The 13,096-nt window shown below is 49.0% G+C and overlaps 1 protein-coding gene across 2 annotated transcripts; it reads left to right on the top strand.

Moving 5' to 3' along the window:
* The first annotated feature begins 8,082 nt into the window (after positions 1–8,082).
* Positions 8,083–12,160, top strand: LOC103545026 (lymphocyte antigen 6H-like). 2 transcript variants are annotated; one of them, XM_070631209.1, is made up of 4 exons: positions 8,083–8,592; positions 8,736–8,792; positions 9,034–9,159; positions 9,482–12,160. In XM_070631209.1, exons 2-4 carry the CDS (start codon positions 8,741–8,743, stop codon positions 9,721–9,723), a joined length of 420 nt encoding a protein of 139 aa, XP_070487310.1. In that variant the 5' UTR covers positions 8,083–8,592; positions 8,736–8,740; the 3' UTR covers positions 9,724–12,160. The 2 variants fall into 2 exon arrangements, with proteins under 2 accessions (XP_070487310.1, XP_070487311.1); XM_070631210.1 differs by having other exon boundaries at positions 8,100–8,582.
* The last annotated feature ends 936 nt before the right edge of the window (positions 12,161–13,096 follow it).

Here is a 13,096-nt window from a genome sequence, read left to right on the forward strand (position 1 = left end):
TTCTCATTGGCTGAGCTGTGGTGTTTCTCATTGGCTGAGCTGTGACATTTCTCACTGGCTGAGCTGTGGCATTTCTCATTGGCTGAGCTGTGACATTTCTCATTGGCTGAGCTGTGGTGTTTCTCATTGGCTGAGCTGTGGTGTTTCTCATTGGCTGAGCTGTGGTATATCTCATTGGCTGGGCTGTTGCTGGGTTGGGAGAGAAATCTTCCTTTAATAGTAGAGTGGTTGTATTTCCTGTCCCAGATGCAAGCGTCCATCTCTTCCTGTTTGGTGTAATTGACGTGAGTGATGGAGTAAGAGCTCCCCCTAAGGCCTTGAGACTCCAGTTTAGCTCTTTCTTTTGTCAACTTCTACAGGCTCTCGTGACCCCACTCAGACATGACTTTGGAAGTGTCTGCCACCTGTACTCACGCAGACTGGAGCTTATGGCAGAAGCCCTTGAGTACCTCCCAGGAGCAACTGTTGGGATTTTAGACAAGAAAATTCCCAAATGCTGCTGCTCGTACATGCCATTTGAGAGACAATTATTAGCCCACTATTGAGCATTAATTGAGACCGCTTCAATGACGGGAGGACCTAAAATAATTGTGAAACCTGAGGTGCCCATTGTGTCTTAGGTGATGTCAGAGAAACCCTCTAACAAGGAAGGCAGTGCCAGAAGAGTTCCATAATAACATGGAAATGGTTTATGCAGGAGCGTGCTGCCAGGGGAATGTAAGGAGGCACGCACCACGCTCACGAGCAGGCACCTCTTCTCCTCTAGGACTGACTTTGGAGCCAGCTGAGGAGCTGCCAGAACCAACCGCCACATAGACCGTGTCCTACGAATATCTCTCAACTGAACCACAAAGAGCTGTTTGCTTATGGATGGCAGTCCCAAGACGGATGAACAAAATCTGTTTGGAAATCTGTCACATTAAGACCAGGAGATGGCAAGACTCTGATTGAAGAAGGCAAGAATAAATCGGCTCAATGGGCTGAATTGCATGCTGTTTTCCTAACAGCGATGGAAGAATTGAGCAATGACAAAATCCTCTATATTTGCATTTTTATCAACACGTGGGCCGTAGCCAAAGTCCTGGCCGTCTAGTCAGGTATATGGTCAGTGGAAAATTGGACCATTAAAGTGATGCCCGTACAGGGCATGGCCCTGTTGGAAGAAATTGCTCTAGGAATTTAAGGAGTGCGTTAAAGCAGGACATATCAATGCCCATCAGAAGAACCCCTTCCAGGTTCAGAAGGTGATTGAAACCATCAAGTGGACCTTTTGGTGTCCTCCCTTGAGGGCCTGGGTCCATGAAATGAGGCGACTTGGGCTTGGGGGCATGCAGCAATGCAGAGATGGGCTGAATCTAGACATACTCCTCCCTTGGTCTCAGGGGCACAAAATGCCAGCAACAGCTGCTCTGACCTGTCAACAAGAGAGACAGAGACTGCGGATGACAATGGGAAAAATTTCCTGTCGAGAGGGCCCCACACACAGGTGGCAAGTGGATTACATTGGAATGATGCCAGTAGCCCTGGGGGCTTATAAATGGTCCTAACAGGAATGGACACTTACTCTGGACTGGGCTTTGCAGGCCTAGTGGTAGATGCAAACACTCAAAATACCATTAAAGGATTGGAACAGAAAATATTGTACCGATTCTGACCACTGAGCTACATTTCTTCAGACTGAGAACACACTTTACAGCTCATACTGTCCAACAGTGGGCCAAGAGCTGTCACATCACACGGACATATCATGTTGCAGAATAATGGTTTAATAGAAACTTGGAATGGGCAGTTGAAACAATTGCTGTCTAAAATGGGGGCAGATAAGGCATGAGGGGCTGGCTTACATGCCTTCAAGAGTGTGTGCTCACACTCAACAGGAGGGGGAATAAGGGGAGATCCCCCTGGACAGATCCCTCTGCTTTTCTGGTGATCTGGGGCAGAGGGGTTGGGGGCGATGCTGGAGCAACTATAAAGTTCTTCCCACATCACCCCAACTTCCTTTTCTCCTGCCTGATGCAACTGCAGGTGCCAGAAGCAGGGATGCATCCTAAGCGAGAAACTGTAACTACACCTTTAAATCTTTATGTCAGAATTCCTGAGGACCCGGTGGGCTGCGCTGTGATCTGTCTGAGCCTCCAGCAGTGGACCATTTCATGAGGGAAAGTGGAACTGAGGAAAGTCAGTACTTTCTTTCGTTTTGGATCTTGTTGATTAAAGACCTTATCGCTACTTTCGTTTTTGGCTTGTTGCTTAAATTGACTACTCCCCAAAGCTGACATCTCAGCTCTCTCTCCAGCGGAGCTGGGCACCTGACAAGTTTAAACAAGTTGATGTCAGAATTTCAACAACTTAGATAGAATGGACAATTTCCTTGAAACACAACTTACAAAAATTGACACAAGGAAAAAGAAAATCTGCATAGCTCTCTATCTGAAAAAGAAAATTAAAAAGGCTGTTGAAGAAAACTCCAGGCTTAGATGGCTTCTTTGATGGGTTCTATCAAACATTTCATGATGAAACAACACCAATTCTAAGCAAATTCTTTTAGGAAGTGAAAGAAGAGAGCCTCACCTGCTGCAAAGCCCTAAAAACACATTATGAATACAAGATTTGAACAAGCCTAGAGGTCAATTGGACCTAACAGATGTACACGGAACACTCCACCCAACAGTAGCAAAATATACATTGTTCTCCAGTGCACATGGAATGTTCTCCAGGATACACCGTATGTTAGGCTACAAAACAAGTCTTAATGAATTTTAAAAGATTGAAATCATACAAAATATCTTTTTTATCACAATGGAATGGAAGTAGAAATCACAAACAGAAGGAAAACTAGAAAATCCACAAATACATGAAAATTAAACAACAAACTCTTCAATAACCAATGGGTCAAAGCAGAACTCACAAGGGAAGTTAGAAAAGATCTTGAGACAAATGACAATGAAAACTCAACACACCACAATGTATGGGATGCAGCAAAAGCAGTGCTCAGAGGGAAATTCATAGTTATAAATGCTTACATTAAAAAAGAAGAAAGGTCTCGACAATGATCTAACTTTACACCTTACGGAACTAGAAAAAGCAGAACAAACTAAGCTCAAAAGCAGCAGAAGAAGGGGCCAGCCCCATGGCCAGGTGATTGGGTTCACATGCTCTGCTTTGGCAGCCCAGGGTTTCGCCAGTTCGGGTCCTGGGCACGGACATGGCACTGCTCGTCGGGCCATACTGGGGCAGCATCCTGCATGCCACAGCTGGGGGGACCCAGCTAAGGATGCACAGCTATGTCCCAGGGGGCTTTGGGAAGAGAAGGAAAAATAAAATCATTAAAATGATAATAATAATAATTTTTTAAAAATAGCAGAAGGAAAGAAATAATAAAGATTAGAGCAGAGATAAACAAAATGGAGATAAAAACAATAGAGAAAATTAACAAAAGTAATCATTGGTTTTTTGAAAAGATCAACAAAATTGACAAGACTTTAGTCAGATAGACTAAGAAAAAAGAGAGAAAGAAACCTCAAATAACCTGATGGTGTTCAGGGCAGGCCACCCCAAGATATGACCCTTTGACCTGTGGAATAGTTTGAGTGAAAGGCTATTGAGACCCCGCAGGCTGAAGAGAAACTTGTAACTCTCCCTTAAAGGAAGTAGATTGGAGGCCTTGCCCGTAATAAGTGTTATTACTAGAAATAAGTTTTTGTGACTACCTGTATAGTAGGTCAAACCTCTAATTACCGCACATTTGCTCTACTCGTTGTTCCTTGAATTACTCTCCTCCCCATTGAAGCCCCAGGCCCCTATCCCATTTCTTGGCTCAAGATGACATAAATACCTCATTTTACCTTTCTGTCTCTGACTCTCTCGTGTATGTGGGGTTCCTGTGCATACGTAATAAGTTGGTTTTTCTCCTATTAACCTGTCTTATGTCATTTTAATGATTCAACCAGCCCTAAGAACCAAGAGGGGAAGGGAAGGAATTTTCCCCTCCCCCACAAGCCAAAATCAGAAATAAAAGCGAGGACATTACTACTGATTTTACAGAAATAAAAAGCATTATAAGAGAGTACTATGAACAGCTGTACACCAACAAATTTGATAATCCAGATGAAGTGGAAAAATTCTTAGAAACACAAGACCTATCAAGACTAAATCATGAAGCAACAGAAAATCTGATAGACACGTACAGTGGGCCCTCCGTATCTCGGGCCCCACAGCCAAGGATCGAAAGGCCTACCATGGCTGCATCTGTAGTGAACGTGTATAGGCTTTTTGCTTGTCACCATCCCCCACACAATACAGTATAACAACTATTTCCACAGCAGTTACGTTATATCAGCTCTTATAAGTACTCTGGAGATGATGTCAGGGACACGGGAGGATATGCGTAGGTCATATGCAAACACTACGCCCTTCTATATAAGGGGCTTGAGCATCGCAGAGTTTGGTACCAGGAGGGGCCCTGGAACTGATCCCCCTGCATACCAGGGATGACCGGAACTAGTAAGGAGAAGGATCGGTGATCAAACACCTCCCAAGAAAGCAAGCCCAGGACTGGGTGCCTTCACTGGTGATTCTGATGAGGATCAAGGCTGCCCCAGGGAGAGAAGCCCAAGGCATCCTGGCCTACATATGGATCCGTACCACCCTCCGGGAGGCATAGGACGTCCTGACCTGATTCGTATCCAAAGTTATACGACCACCCGCTAACCAGACCCCACCTGCACTGGCACTATTTTAATGACTTTTTTTTTTAGAATGATTAAATTTTTTTTATTAAGATTATGATAGTTTACAACCTTGTGAAATTTCAGTTGTACCTCATTGTTAGTCATGTTGTGGGTACACCACTTCATCCTTTGTGCCCTCCCCCCACCCCCCCTTTCCCGTGGTAACCACCAATCAGTTCTCCTTGTCTATATGTTAACTTCCACCTATGAGTGGAGTCATATAGAGTTCGTCTTTCTCTGTCTGGCTTATTTCGCTTAACATAATACCCTCAAGGTCCATCCATGTTGTTGCAAATGGGATGATTTTGTCCTTTTTTATGGCTGAGTAGTATTCCATTGTGTATATATACCATATCTTCTTTATCCAATCATCAGTTGCTGGGCACTTAGGTTGGTTCCACATCTTGGCTATTGTAAATAATGCTGCAATGAACATAGGGGTGCATGCGACTCTTGGAATTGCTGATTTCAGGTTCTTAGGATAGATACCCAGTAGTGGGATGGCTGGGTCATAAGGTATTTCTATTTTTAACTTTTTGAGAAATCTCCATACTGTTTTCCATAGTGGCTGCACCAGATTGCATTCCCACCAACAATGTATGAGGGTTCCTTTTTCTCCACAACCTCTCCAACATTTGTCACTCTTGATTTTGGATATTTTTGCCAATCTAACTGGTGTAAGGTGATATCTTAGTGTAGTTTTGATTTGCATTTCCCTGATGATTAGTGATGATGAGCGTCTTTTCATGTGTCTATTGGCCATTCTTATATCTTCTTTGGAGAAATGTCTGTTCATGTCCCCTGCCCATTTTTTGATCAGGTTGTTTGATTTTTTGTTGTTGAACTGTGTGAGTTCTTTATATATTATGGAGATTAACCCTTTGTCGGATAAGTAGCTTGTAAATATTTTTTCCCAATTAGTGGGCTGTTTTTTTGTTTCAATCCTGTTTTCCCTTGCCTTGAAGAAGCTCTTTAGTCTGATGAAGTCCCATTTGTTTATTCTTTCTATTGTTTCCCTCATCTGAGGAGTTATGGTGTCCGAAAAGATTCTTTTGAAACTGATGTCAAAGAGTGTACTGCCTAGCATTCTCTTCTAGAAGACTTATTGTTTCAGACCTAATCTTTAGGTCTTTGATTCATTTTGAGTTTATTTTGGTGAATGGTGAAAAAGAATGGTCAATTTTCATTCTTTTACATGTGGCTGTCCAGTTTTCCCAGCACCATTTGTTGAAGAGACTTTCTTTCCTCCATTGTAGGCCCTCAGCTCCTTTGTTGAAGATTAGCTGTCCATAGATGTGTGGTTTTATTTCCGGGCTTTCAATTCTGTTCCATTGATCTGTGCACCTGTTTTTGTACTACTACCATGCTGTTTTGATTACTGTAGCTTTGTAGTATGTTTTGAAATCAGGGATTGTGATGCCTCCAGCTTTGTTCTTCTTACTCAGGATTGCTTTAGCAATTCGGGGTCTTTTGTTTCCCCATATGAATTTTAGGATTCTTTGGTCTATTTCTGTAAAGAATGTCATTGGGATTCTGATTGGGATAGCGTTGAACCTGTAGATTGCTTTAGGTAGTATGGACATTTTAACTATGTTTATTCTTCCAATCCATGTGCATGGAATGTCTTTCCATCTCTTTATGTCGTCGTCAGTTTCTTTCAAGAAAGTCTTGCAGTTCTCGTTGTATAGATCTTTCACTTCCTTGGTTAAATTTATCCCAAGGTATTTTATTCTTTTTGTTGCGATCGTGAATGGGATTGAGTTCTTGAGTTCTTTTTCTGTTAGTTCATTGTTAGCGTATAGGAATGCTACTGATTTATGTATGTTGATTTTACACCCTGCAACTTTGCTGTAGTTGTTGATTGTTTCTAATAGTTTTTCTATGGATTCTTTGGGGTTTTCTATATATAAGATCATGTCGTCTGCAAACAGTGAGAGTTTTACTTCTTCATTGCCTATTTGGATTCCTTTTATTTCTTTTTCCTGCTGAATTGCTCTGGCCAACACCTCTGGTACTATGTTAAATAGGAGTGGTGAAAGTGGGCACCCTTGTCTTGTTCCTGTTCTCAGAGGGATGGCTTTCAGTTTTTGTCCGTTGAGTATGATGTTGGCTGTGGGTTTGTCATATATGGCCTTTATTATGTTGAGGTACTTTCCTTCCATACCCATTTTATTGAGGGTTTTTATCATAAATGGATGTTGGATCTTGTCGAATGCTTTCTCTGCATCTATTGAGATGATCATGTGGTTTTTGTTTCTCATTTTGTTAATGTAGTGTATCATGTTGATTGACTTGCGGATGTTGAACCATCCCTGTGTCCCTGGTATAAATCCCACTTGATCATGGTGTATAATCTTTTTGATGTATTGCTGTATTTGGTTTGCCAGAATTTTGTTGAGGATTTTTGCATCTATGTTCATCAGTGATATCGGCCTGTAGTTCTCCTTCTTTGTGTTGTCCTTGTCAGGTTTGGGGATCAGAGTGATGTTGGCTTCATAGAATGTGTTAGGGAGTACTCCATCTTTCTCAATTTTCTGGAATAGTTTGAGAAGGATAGGTATTAAACCTTCTTTGAATGTTTGGTAGAATTCTCCAGAGAAGCCGTCTGGTCCTGGACTCTTATTTTGGGGGAGGTTTTTGACTACTGTTTCTATTTCTTTACTTGTGATTGGTCTATTCAGATTCTCTATTTATTCCTGATTCAGTTTGGGGAGGTTGTAAGAGTCTAGGAATTTGTCCATTTCTTCTAGGTTGTTCAATTTGTTGGCATATAGTTTTTCATAGTATTCTCTTATGATCCCTTGTATTTCTTTGGTATCCATTGTGATTTCTCCTCTCTTATGCCTAATTTTATTTATTTGAGACTTCTCTCTTTTTTTCTTAGTGAGTCTTGCTAAGGGTTTGTCGATTTTGTTAATTTTTTCGAAGAACCAACTCTTTGTTTCATTGATCCTTTCTACTGTCTTTTTTGTTTCAATATCATTTATTTCTGCTCTAATTTTTAATGATTTTTAACATGATCCTTCCTTTGTCCTGTAAAGAAATAACTCACATATCTATGCCTTATAAATTTAGCGCTACCCTCAACCCATTGCAGTTCTCACTGTCCCTGGATCCTGTCCCCCTGTTATTCTGGGAGTAAAGAAGCACTACCACGAGACCTTGAGTCTGAGAAATCTCTCTTTCGACTCCTCGGCTCACTGAGCCCGCATCAGTTCTATCAAACTTTTAAAAAGGAATAAACATTCATGCTCCTCAAACTCTTCCGAACACTGAAGAGGAGGGGACACTTCTGAATTCACTCTGTGAGGCCAGCGTTACCCTGACACCAAGGGCAGACAAAGGACACACAGAGGGGTGGGGGTGCATGGAGGACACCAGGAGAGGACTGGGACTGGGAGCCAGAGAAGGGAAAGGGGACAGACAGGACCAACATTGACAGGTCTCAGTTTTACAGCTCTGAGGAGGGGGCCGGCGGCCTCAGAGAGGCCTCTGAAGGGCGGTTGGAAACTGGAGACCGCCGAGCTTCCTCCTGGGATCTCCCCAAAGCAACCTCCTGGGATCTCCCCAAGGCAACCGCTCCTCAGTGAGAAGGAAGCAGGATTTCTGCCAATCAGCCCCTCCCAGCAGGCCCGGAGTTCACGCCCACCCTCCTGGCCAGTGACTAACGACTAATGGTCCCGGGTAGAGTCTGACCACTAGAATCCTTGCAAACGGCAGAGACACACAGCCCAGCACCCGCCCTCCCCCAGTTCTCACGGGTGGGGCACAAGGGTGCAAGGGGATATATTCTGAGCCACTGAGGAAGTGGCTCCAGATGCTGGTTTCCAGAGTGTAGGCTGAAGATAGCAGGTGACTCAAGGTGCGAGAGCCATCTGGTTGGCACAGGGGGCTGGGGGAGGCCTGCAGAGGGGTCAGCTATGAAGGAACAGGGTGTGGGGAGGAGGGTAGGAGCCTGAACCTGGAGCACCCTAAAGGGGCCCACTGGAATTGTGCCATCTCCAGGAGCCATGAAAGGCATCCATCTGGTCCTGCTGGCCGTGCTGCTGTGCTCCCAGCAAGGTGAGTCCCAGGGAACCCGGCAGGGACCTGTCCTGGGGGCATGGGGCGGCATCCCCTGTGAGAGGCTGTGTGTGAGCATGTGGGGAGCTGTCTTCCAGAACCGCCGAAGGCGGGAAAGGGCCACAGTTCCTATGCAGGGGCCTGGAGGCCACGCTCCAATGTGGGCTGTGGCTGTGGTCCGTGGGGGTCTAAACCCAGCTTCCTGCTGTTGGAGCTTGGTTGTGTCCCTGCCAAACCCCAGCCCTGAGCCTGCAGTGCTACAACTGCACTGAAGAAGAGGACGTCAGCAAGTGCCAGACCACCATCTCATGTGACTCCACACCGAGCATCTGCTATAAGGGTGGCAGGACCTTGACCAAGACCAGTGGTGAGTTCCCAGCATCCAGAATGTGGGGGTGTGTTCAGGGGGCTCTGCTCTGAGGCTCACCCTGGCCTCGTGGAAGGAGTATGAGTGTGGCAGGGGCCAGTGTCCGTGTCACCTGGGCCCTCACTGGCCTGCCTCAGTGTCCCCATGTGTTCACAGAGGGGCTAGCCTCCAGAGGCTGTGGGGGCTTGGTGGGGCGGGACGGGCCTCCCAGCAGAGGAATGGGGCGCCCAGCAGCCCTGGGAAGAGGGCGATGAGGGACAACCCCAGAGGTCAGAGGGAACTGGGGGGCCTCCAAGCCAGCCATCTCCTTTCTTGCCCACAGGGCAGGTAGTCAAGTTACATTCTAAGGGTTGTGGCTCTTCCTGCGATGACGTTTATGACATGATGGAGCAGCTGGTGGAGAAGATGGTTTCAGAGGACAGGTCTAAGTTAGAACTGTGGGCTCCGGACTGCTGTGGAAAGGACCTCTGCAACAGGGTGGCCCAGGTGGGGCGCAGCCTCTGGATCCTGGCCGGGGGGCTCCTGCTCAGCCTGGGGCCTGCCCTCCTCTGGGCCCTGCTGTGAGGACCCTTGGAACCCAGACACCAAGGAGGATCGCAGTTGCTGGTGGCCTGCACAACAGCTCCCACCTCAAGCTCGCTCACATGCACACATATGTGTACACTCACACACCTCACACACGTGCACATGCACACGTGTACACACATGCACATGCGGGCACACGTGTGCACATACTTTCACGCACATGCGCTCACACACATGCACACATTGCTCAGACCCGTGAGTTCTCACAAACAGGCTATGCTTGGACTCCACCTCCTGCTACACCTGGGACCCAGAGGCCCAGGGAAGGAGGTGGGCAGCATCCACCCTCGGGTGACCCACGGCCACTCCTGCCCTCCCACCTGGCCAGCCCCAGCCTCAGGTGCCCAGTGCCCTGCTATGCCAACAGGTGTGTCACACTTTGCAAACACCATCAATCAACCACAGAGTCAAGATGCAGAGACTGCCGAGCCCCGGCTGGACAGGGGCTGCTAGGAGAGCGGAGCCCACAGCCCCTCCAGCGGGTCCTCTGCAGAGCGCCCACGGCAGTCAGTAGACAATAAATGCTCTTCAGCCCCTCCTGTTCTTCACGTGCCATTCAGCCCCACGGTGGGGAGGTCGGGGGGAGTGTGTGTGGGGGTCTCTGCCACCTGCCTCCGAGGAAGCCTCTCCTGCAGCCCGGTGCTCCCTCGGCCACGAGCTCTGATGGCCAGGGGGCTAGGGGCAGGGGCAGATCCTGGAGGGGCCAGCTTCGCACACCAGGGGGTGGCCCCCACTGCCCCCCATGAAGCATTTGCTCTGACGCACACTCCCTACTCTCTGAGCCCCTGCTGGGAGCCACACCAGGACCCTCCATGGGGGGCATCTGTCCAGGGCCCATGTGGGGGCTGCACTGCCAGGACACCCTCAGCAGAGGTGGTGGTGGTGGCAGGGGAGGGGGCCTGGCTGCTTCCTTCCCTCCATCATCTCCAGCATCTTTCACACTTTCTTCCCCTCTGAGCACCCGTCCCCTAGGGTGACCCTGAAGCTCAGGGGCTCCCTGACCCCACAGGACCCTGCTCCTCCCAGTGGGACTGTGGTGACCAGAGCTTTGTCTCCTCCCTAGGTCCCCCAGGCACATCTTCCAGAGAGAAGCCCCTCCCTCCCTCATTACAGCCGCCCTTGCCCGGGAACTCTGAGTGTGGCTCTGGGAATCCCATAGGGATCGCTATGGTGGGGTCGGCGGGGCCTCGGAGACCAGGGCTGGCCCTTCCCTTCACAGGTGGGGAAACTAAGGCACGGGGAGGAGTCAAGTGCCTGAGTCTCATGCCCATCTGGGGCAGAGACAAAGAGCCTGTGGTGCTGCCCCCGTAGGTCTGTCCAGCGGCTTGGGTGTGACTCCCGCACATCCACCTCATTTTCCCTCGTAGAGGCCACGTGAGCAGAGGGACCAAAGTCCCCTCCCGCCGGTCCCTTCACCACCTGAGCTGGAGAGAAGGGGCAACTCAGCCTCAACCCCCGAACAAGGGTGCTGGCTCCTTTCCAGGCTTTGGGACAGTCTGGGAGGGAGTGCAGGCCCTGGGCGGGGGACACATCCGCCCCACAGGATTGGGTCCTCCCGCCAGGCAGGGGCTGGGAGGCCTGGAAATCTGGAAGCCTTTCCTCCAGCACCCCTCCTTCCTCCATCTCCCTTGCCCCAACTCAGCCCCCGGCTGCCAGTGGGCCATGACATCTCCCACCCCACCCAGTGCAACGGGGGAAGGTCCGGGGGCGGCTGTGTATCGGGGGTAGGTGGAGTTTCATGGGCAGAGGGGTTTGAAGACTCCACGGATACTGGGCCAGCCTTACAGGAGCCTGCACGGGCTCCCCCAGCCTGGTGGGCCTGTCCCCTGCCTCCTGACTTCACCATCCTGTCCCCTGGGTGACCTCAGGTCACAGCCCACGCCCTCTGGCCTGCCCCTGTGGCTTCAGCTCAGGTCACAGAGTCCTCCAATGTAAGGGTGCCAGAGGAAGGTTCTTGAGGCTGGGATGTGGTGTGTGCGACAAAGTGAGCAAACCTACCTGTGGGTGAGGAGCTCTCGCGAGAGCCCCTGGTGGTCCCTGAGGAGGGGCAGCCAAGTCTGAGGGGCCTCCCATGCCGGCAGACTCCTCGACCAGGAGGCTCCACGTCATCCCTTGAGACTTTTACGAAAGGTGTTTCCAAAAGCCCTTCCCACAGGCCAAGCAGTGGATTCCCCAAACCCCAATTGTGGCCAGTGTCTGAAGTCTCCTGTGAGGAAGCCAGTCCAGGGAGGGTCTGTGCCTGGCCGAGGCCCTCCCCACATGGACCCAGGGCCAGGTGACATCCCAGAGCAGCCATGGCCGTCTGCAGACCCGCGGTTTAGACCAGTGTTTTCATCCAAGCTCAGGGCTCCTTCTGGCCCCGCACATCCTATTAACAGGGCACTTTGGTTTGTGGAAATAAAATAGCGTACTCCAAGTTTGTGATTCTTCAATCATGAATGCCGTAAAAGAATCTTGGTCAACACCTTGGCCGCACTGGGGCAGGGGAGGCAGAGGGAGGAGGGGTGCTGGAAAGTGTCAGGTGAACAGCTTGGACAGGATGCGTGGGAATCTAAACCTTGAGTTCCCCGTTTGCCCAAGGGCTGGGCTGGAAACGGGCTGCCTGTGTACACACAGTCCTGGCTGGAAAGATGAATTTTCAGAAGGGGCAAATAGTTTTTCTGAAATATCAAGAGTTTGTTTCAGTGACTGGAAGCATTGCGGGTCTGTAAATTCAAGACTATGAACATCGGGCAGACACTGGACTGTGGAGAGGGGCTCCGGGCTGTGAGGGGTATTTCTCAGAGGAGCTGGTTCTCATCAACCTCGTGTCTAATCAACCACTGATTACAAAATTGCTCATCTGCATATAAGTAAATAAACCAGTATAAAAACTATGCATTTGCTCCCAGGTCATAAATGCCATCCCTCCATCCACGAAGTCTGTGCAAGCAAAAGCCACACGGGCGTCCTTGGTAGATGAACATGACAACGGAACGTGCCAGAGCAGCCTCTTTGCTGTGTGTTTCTATAACCACCGTTTCGGGGGGTGACTGGGCTGGGAGAGGTCTCCGTTCACACCTGGGGCAGGCAGAGCTGGCTGCACACCCAGAGCGCATCTTGCTGTTTTGCAGGGTTACAGCAAGTTCAGGCAAACCTGCTTCCTGTGGAGACAGGGCAGGTCGGGTGGGGCAGGGCTGGCACAATCGAGTGAAGGGTAAACAGAGGGACGTCGTAAGACCTCCCTGCCCCCCGGAAGCCTGTGGAGGCCACCCTCTCCCCGGACAATGGGCACCTAGCAGGGGGGTGGGGAGCGGCGAGGCACCTGCTGTGGGCCACAGTATGGGGGGTAGAGGCACAGCCAGCTGAGGCC

This window comes from Equus przewalskii, chromosome 8, assembly GCF_037783145.1.
Source record: "Equus przewalskii isolate Varuska chromosome 8, EquPr2, whole genome shotgun sequence".
Classification (NCBI taxonomy): domain Eukaryota; kingdom Metazoa; phylum Chordata; class Mammalia; order Perissodactyla; family Equidae; genus Equus; species Equus przewalskii.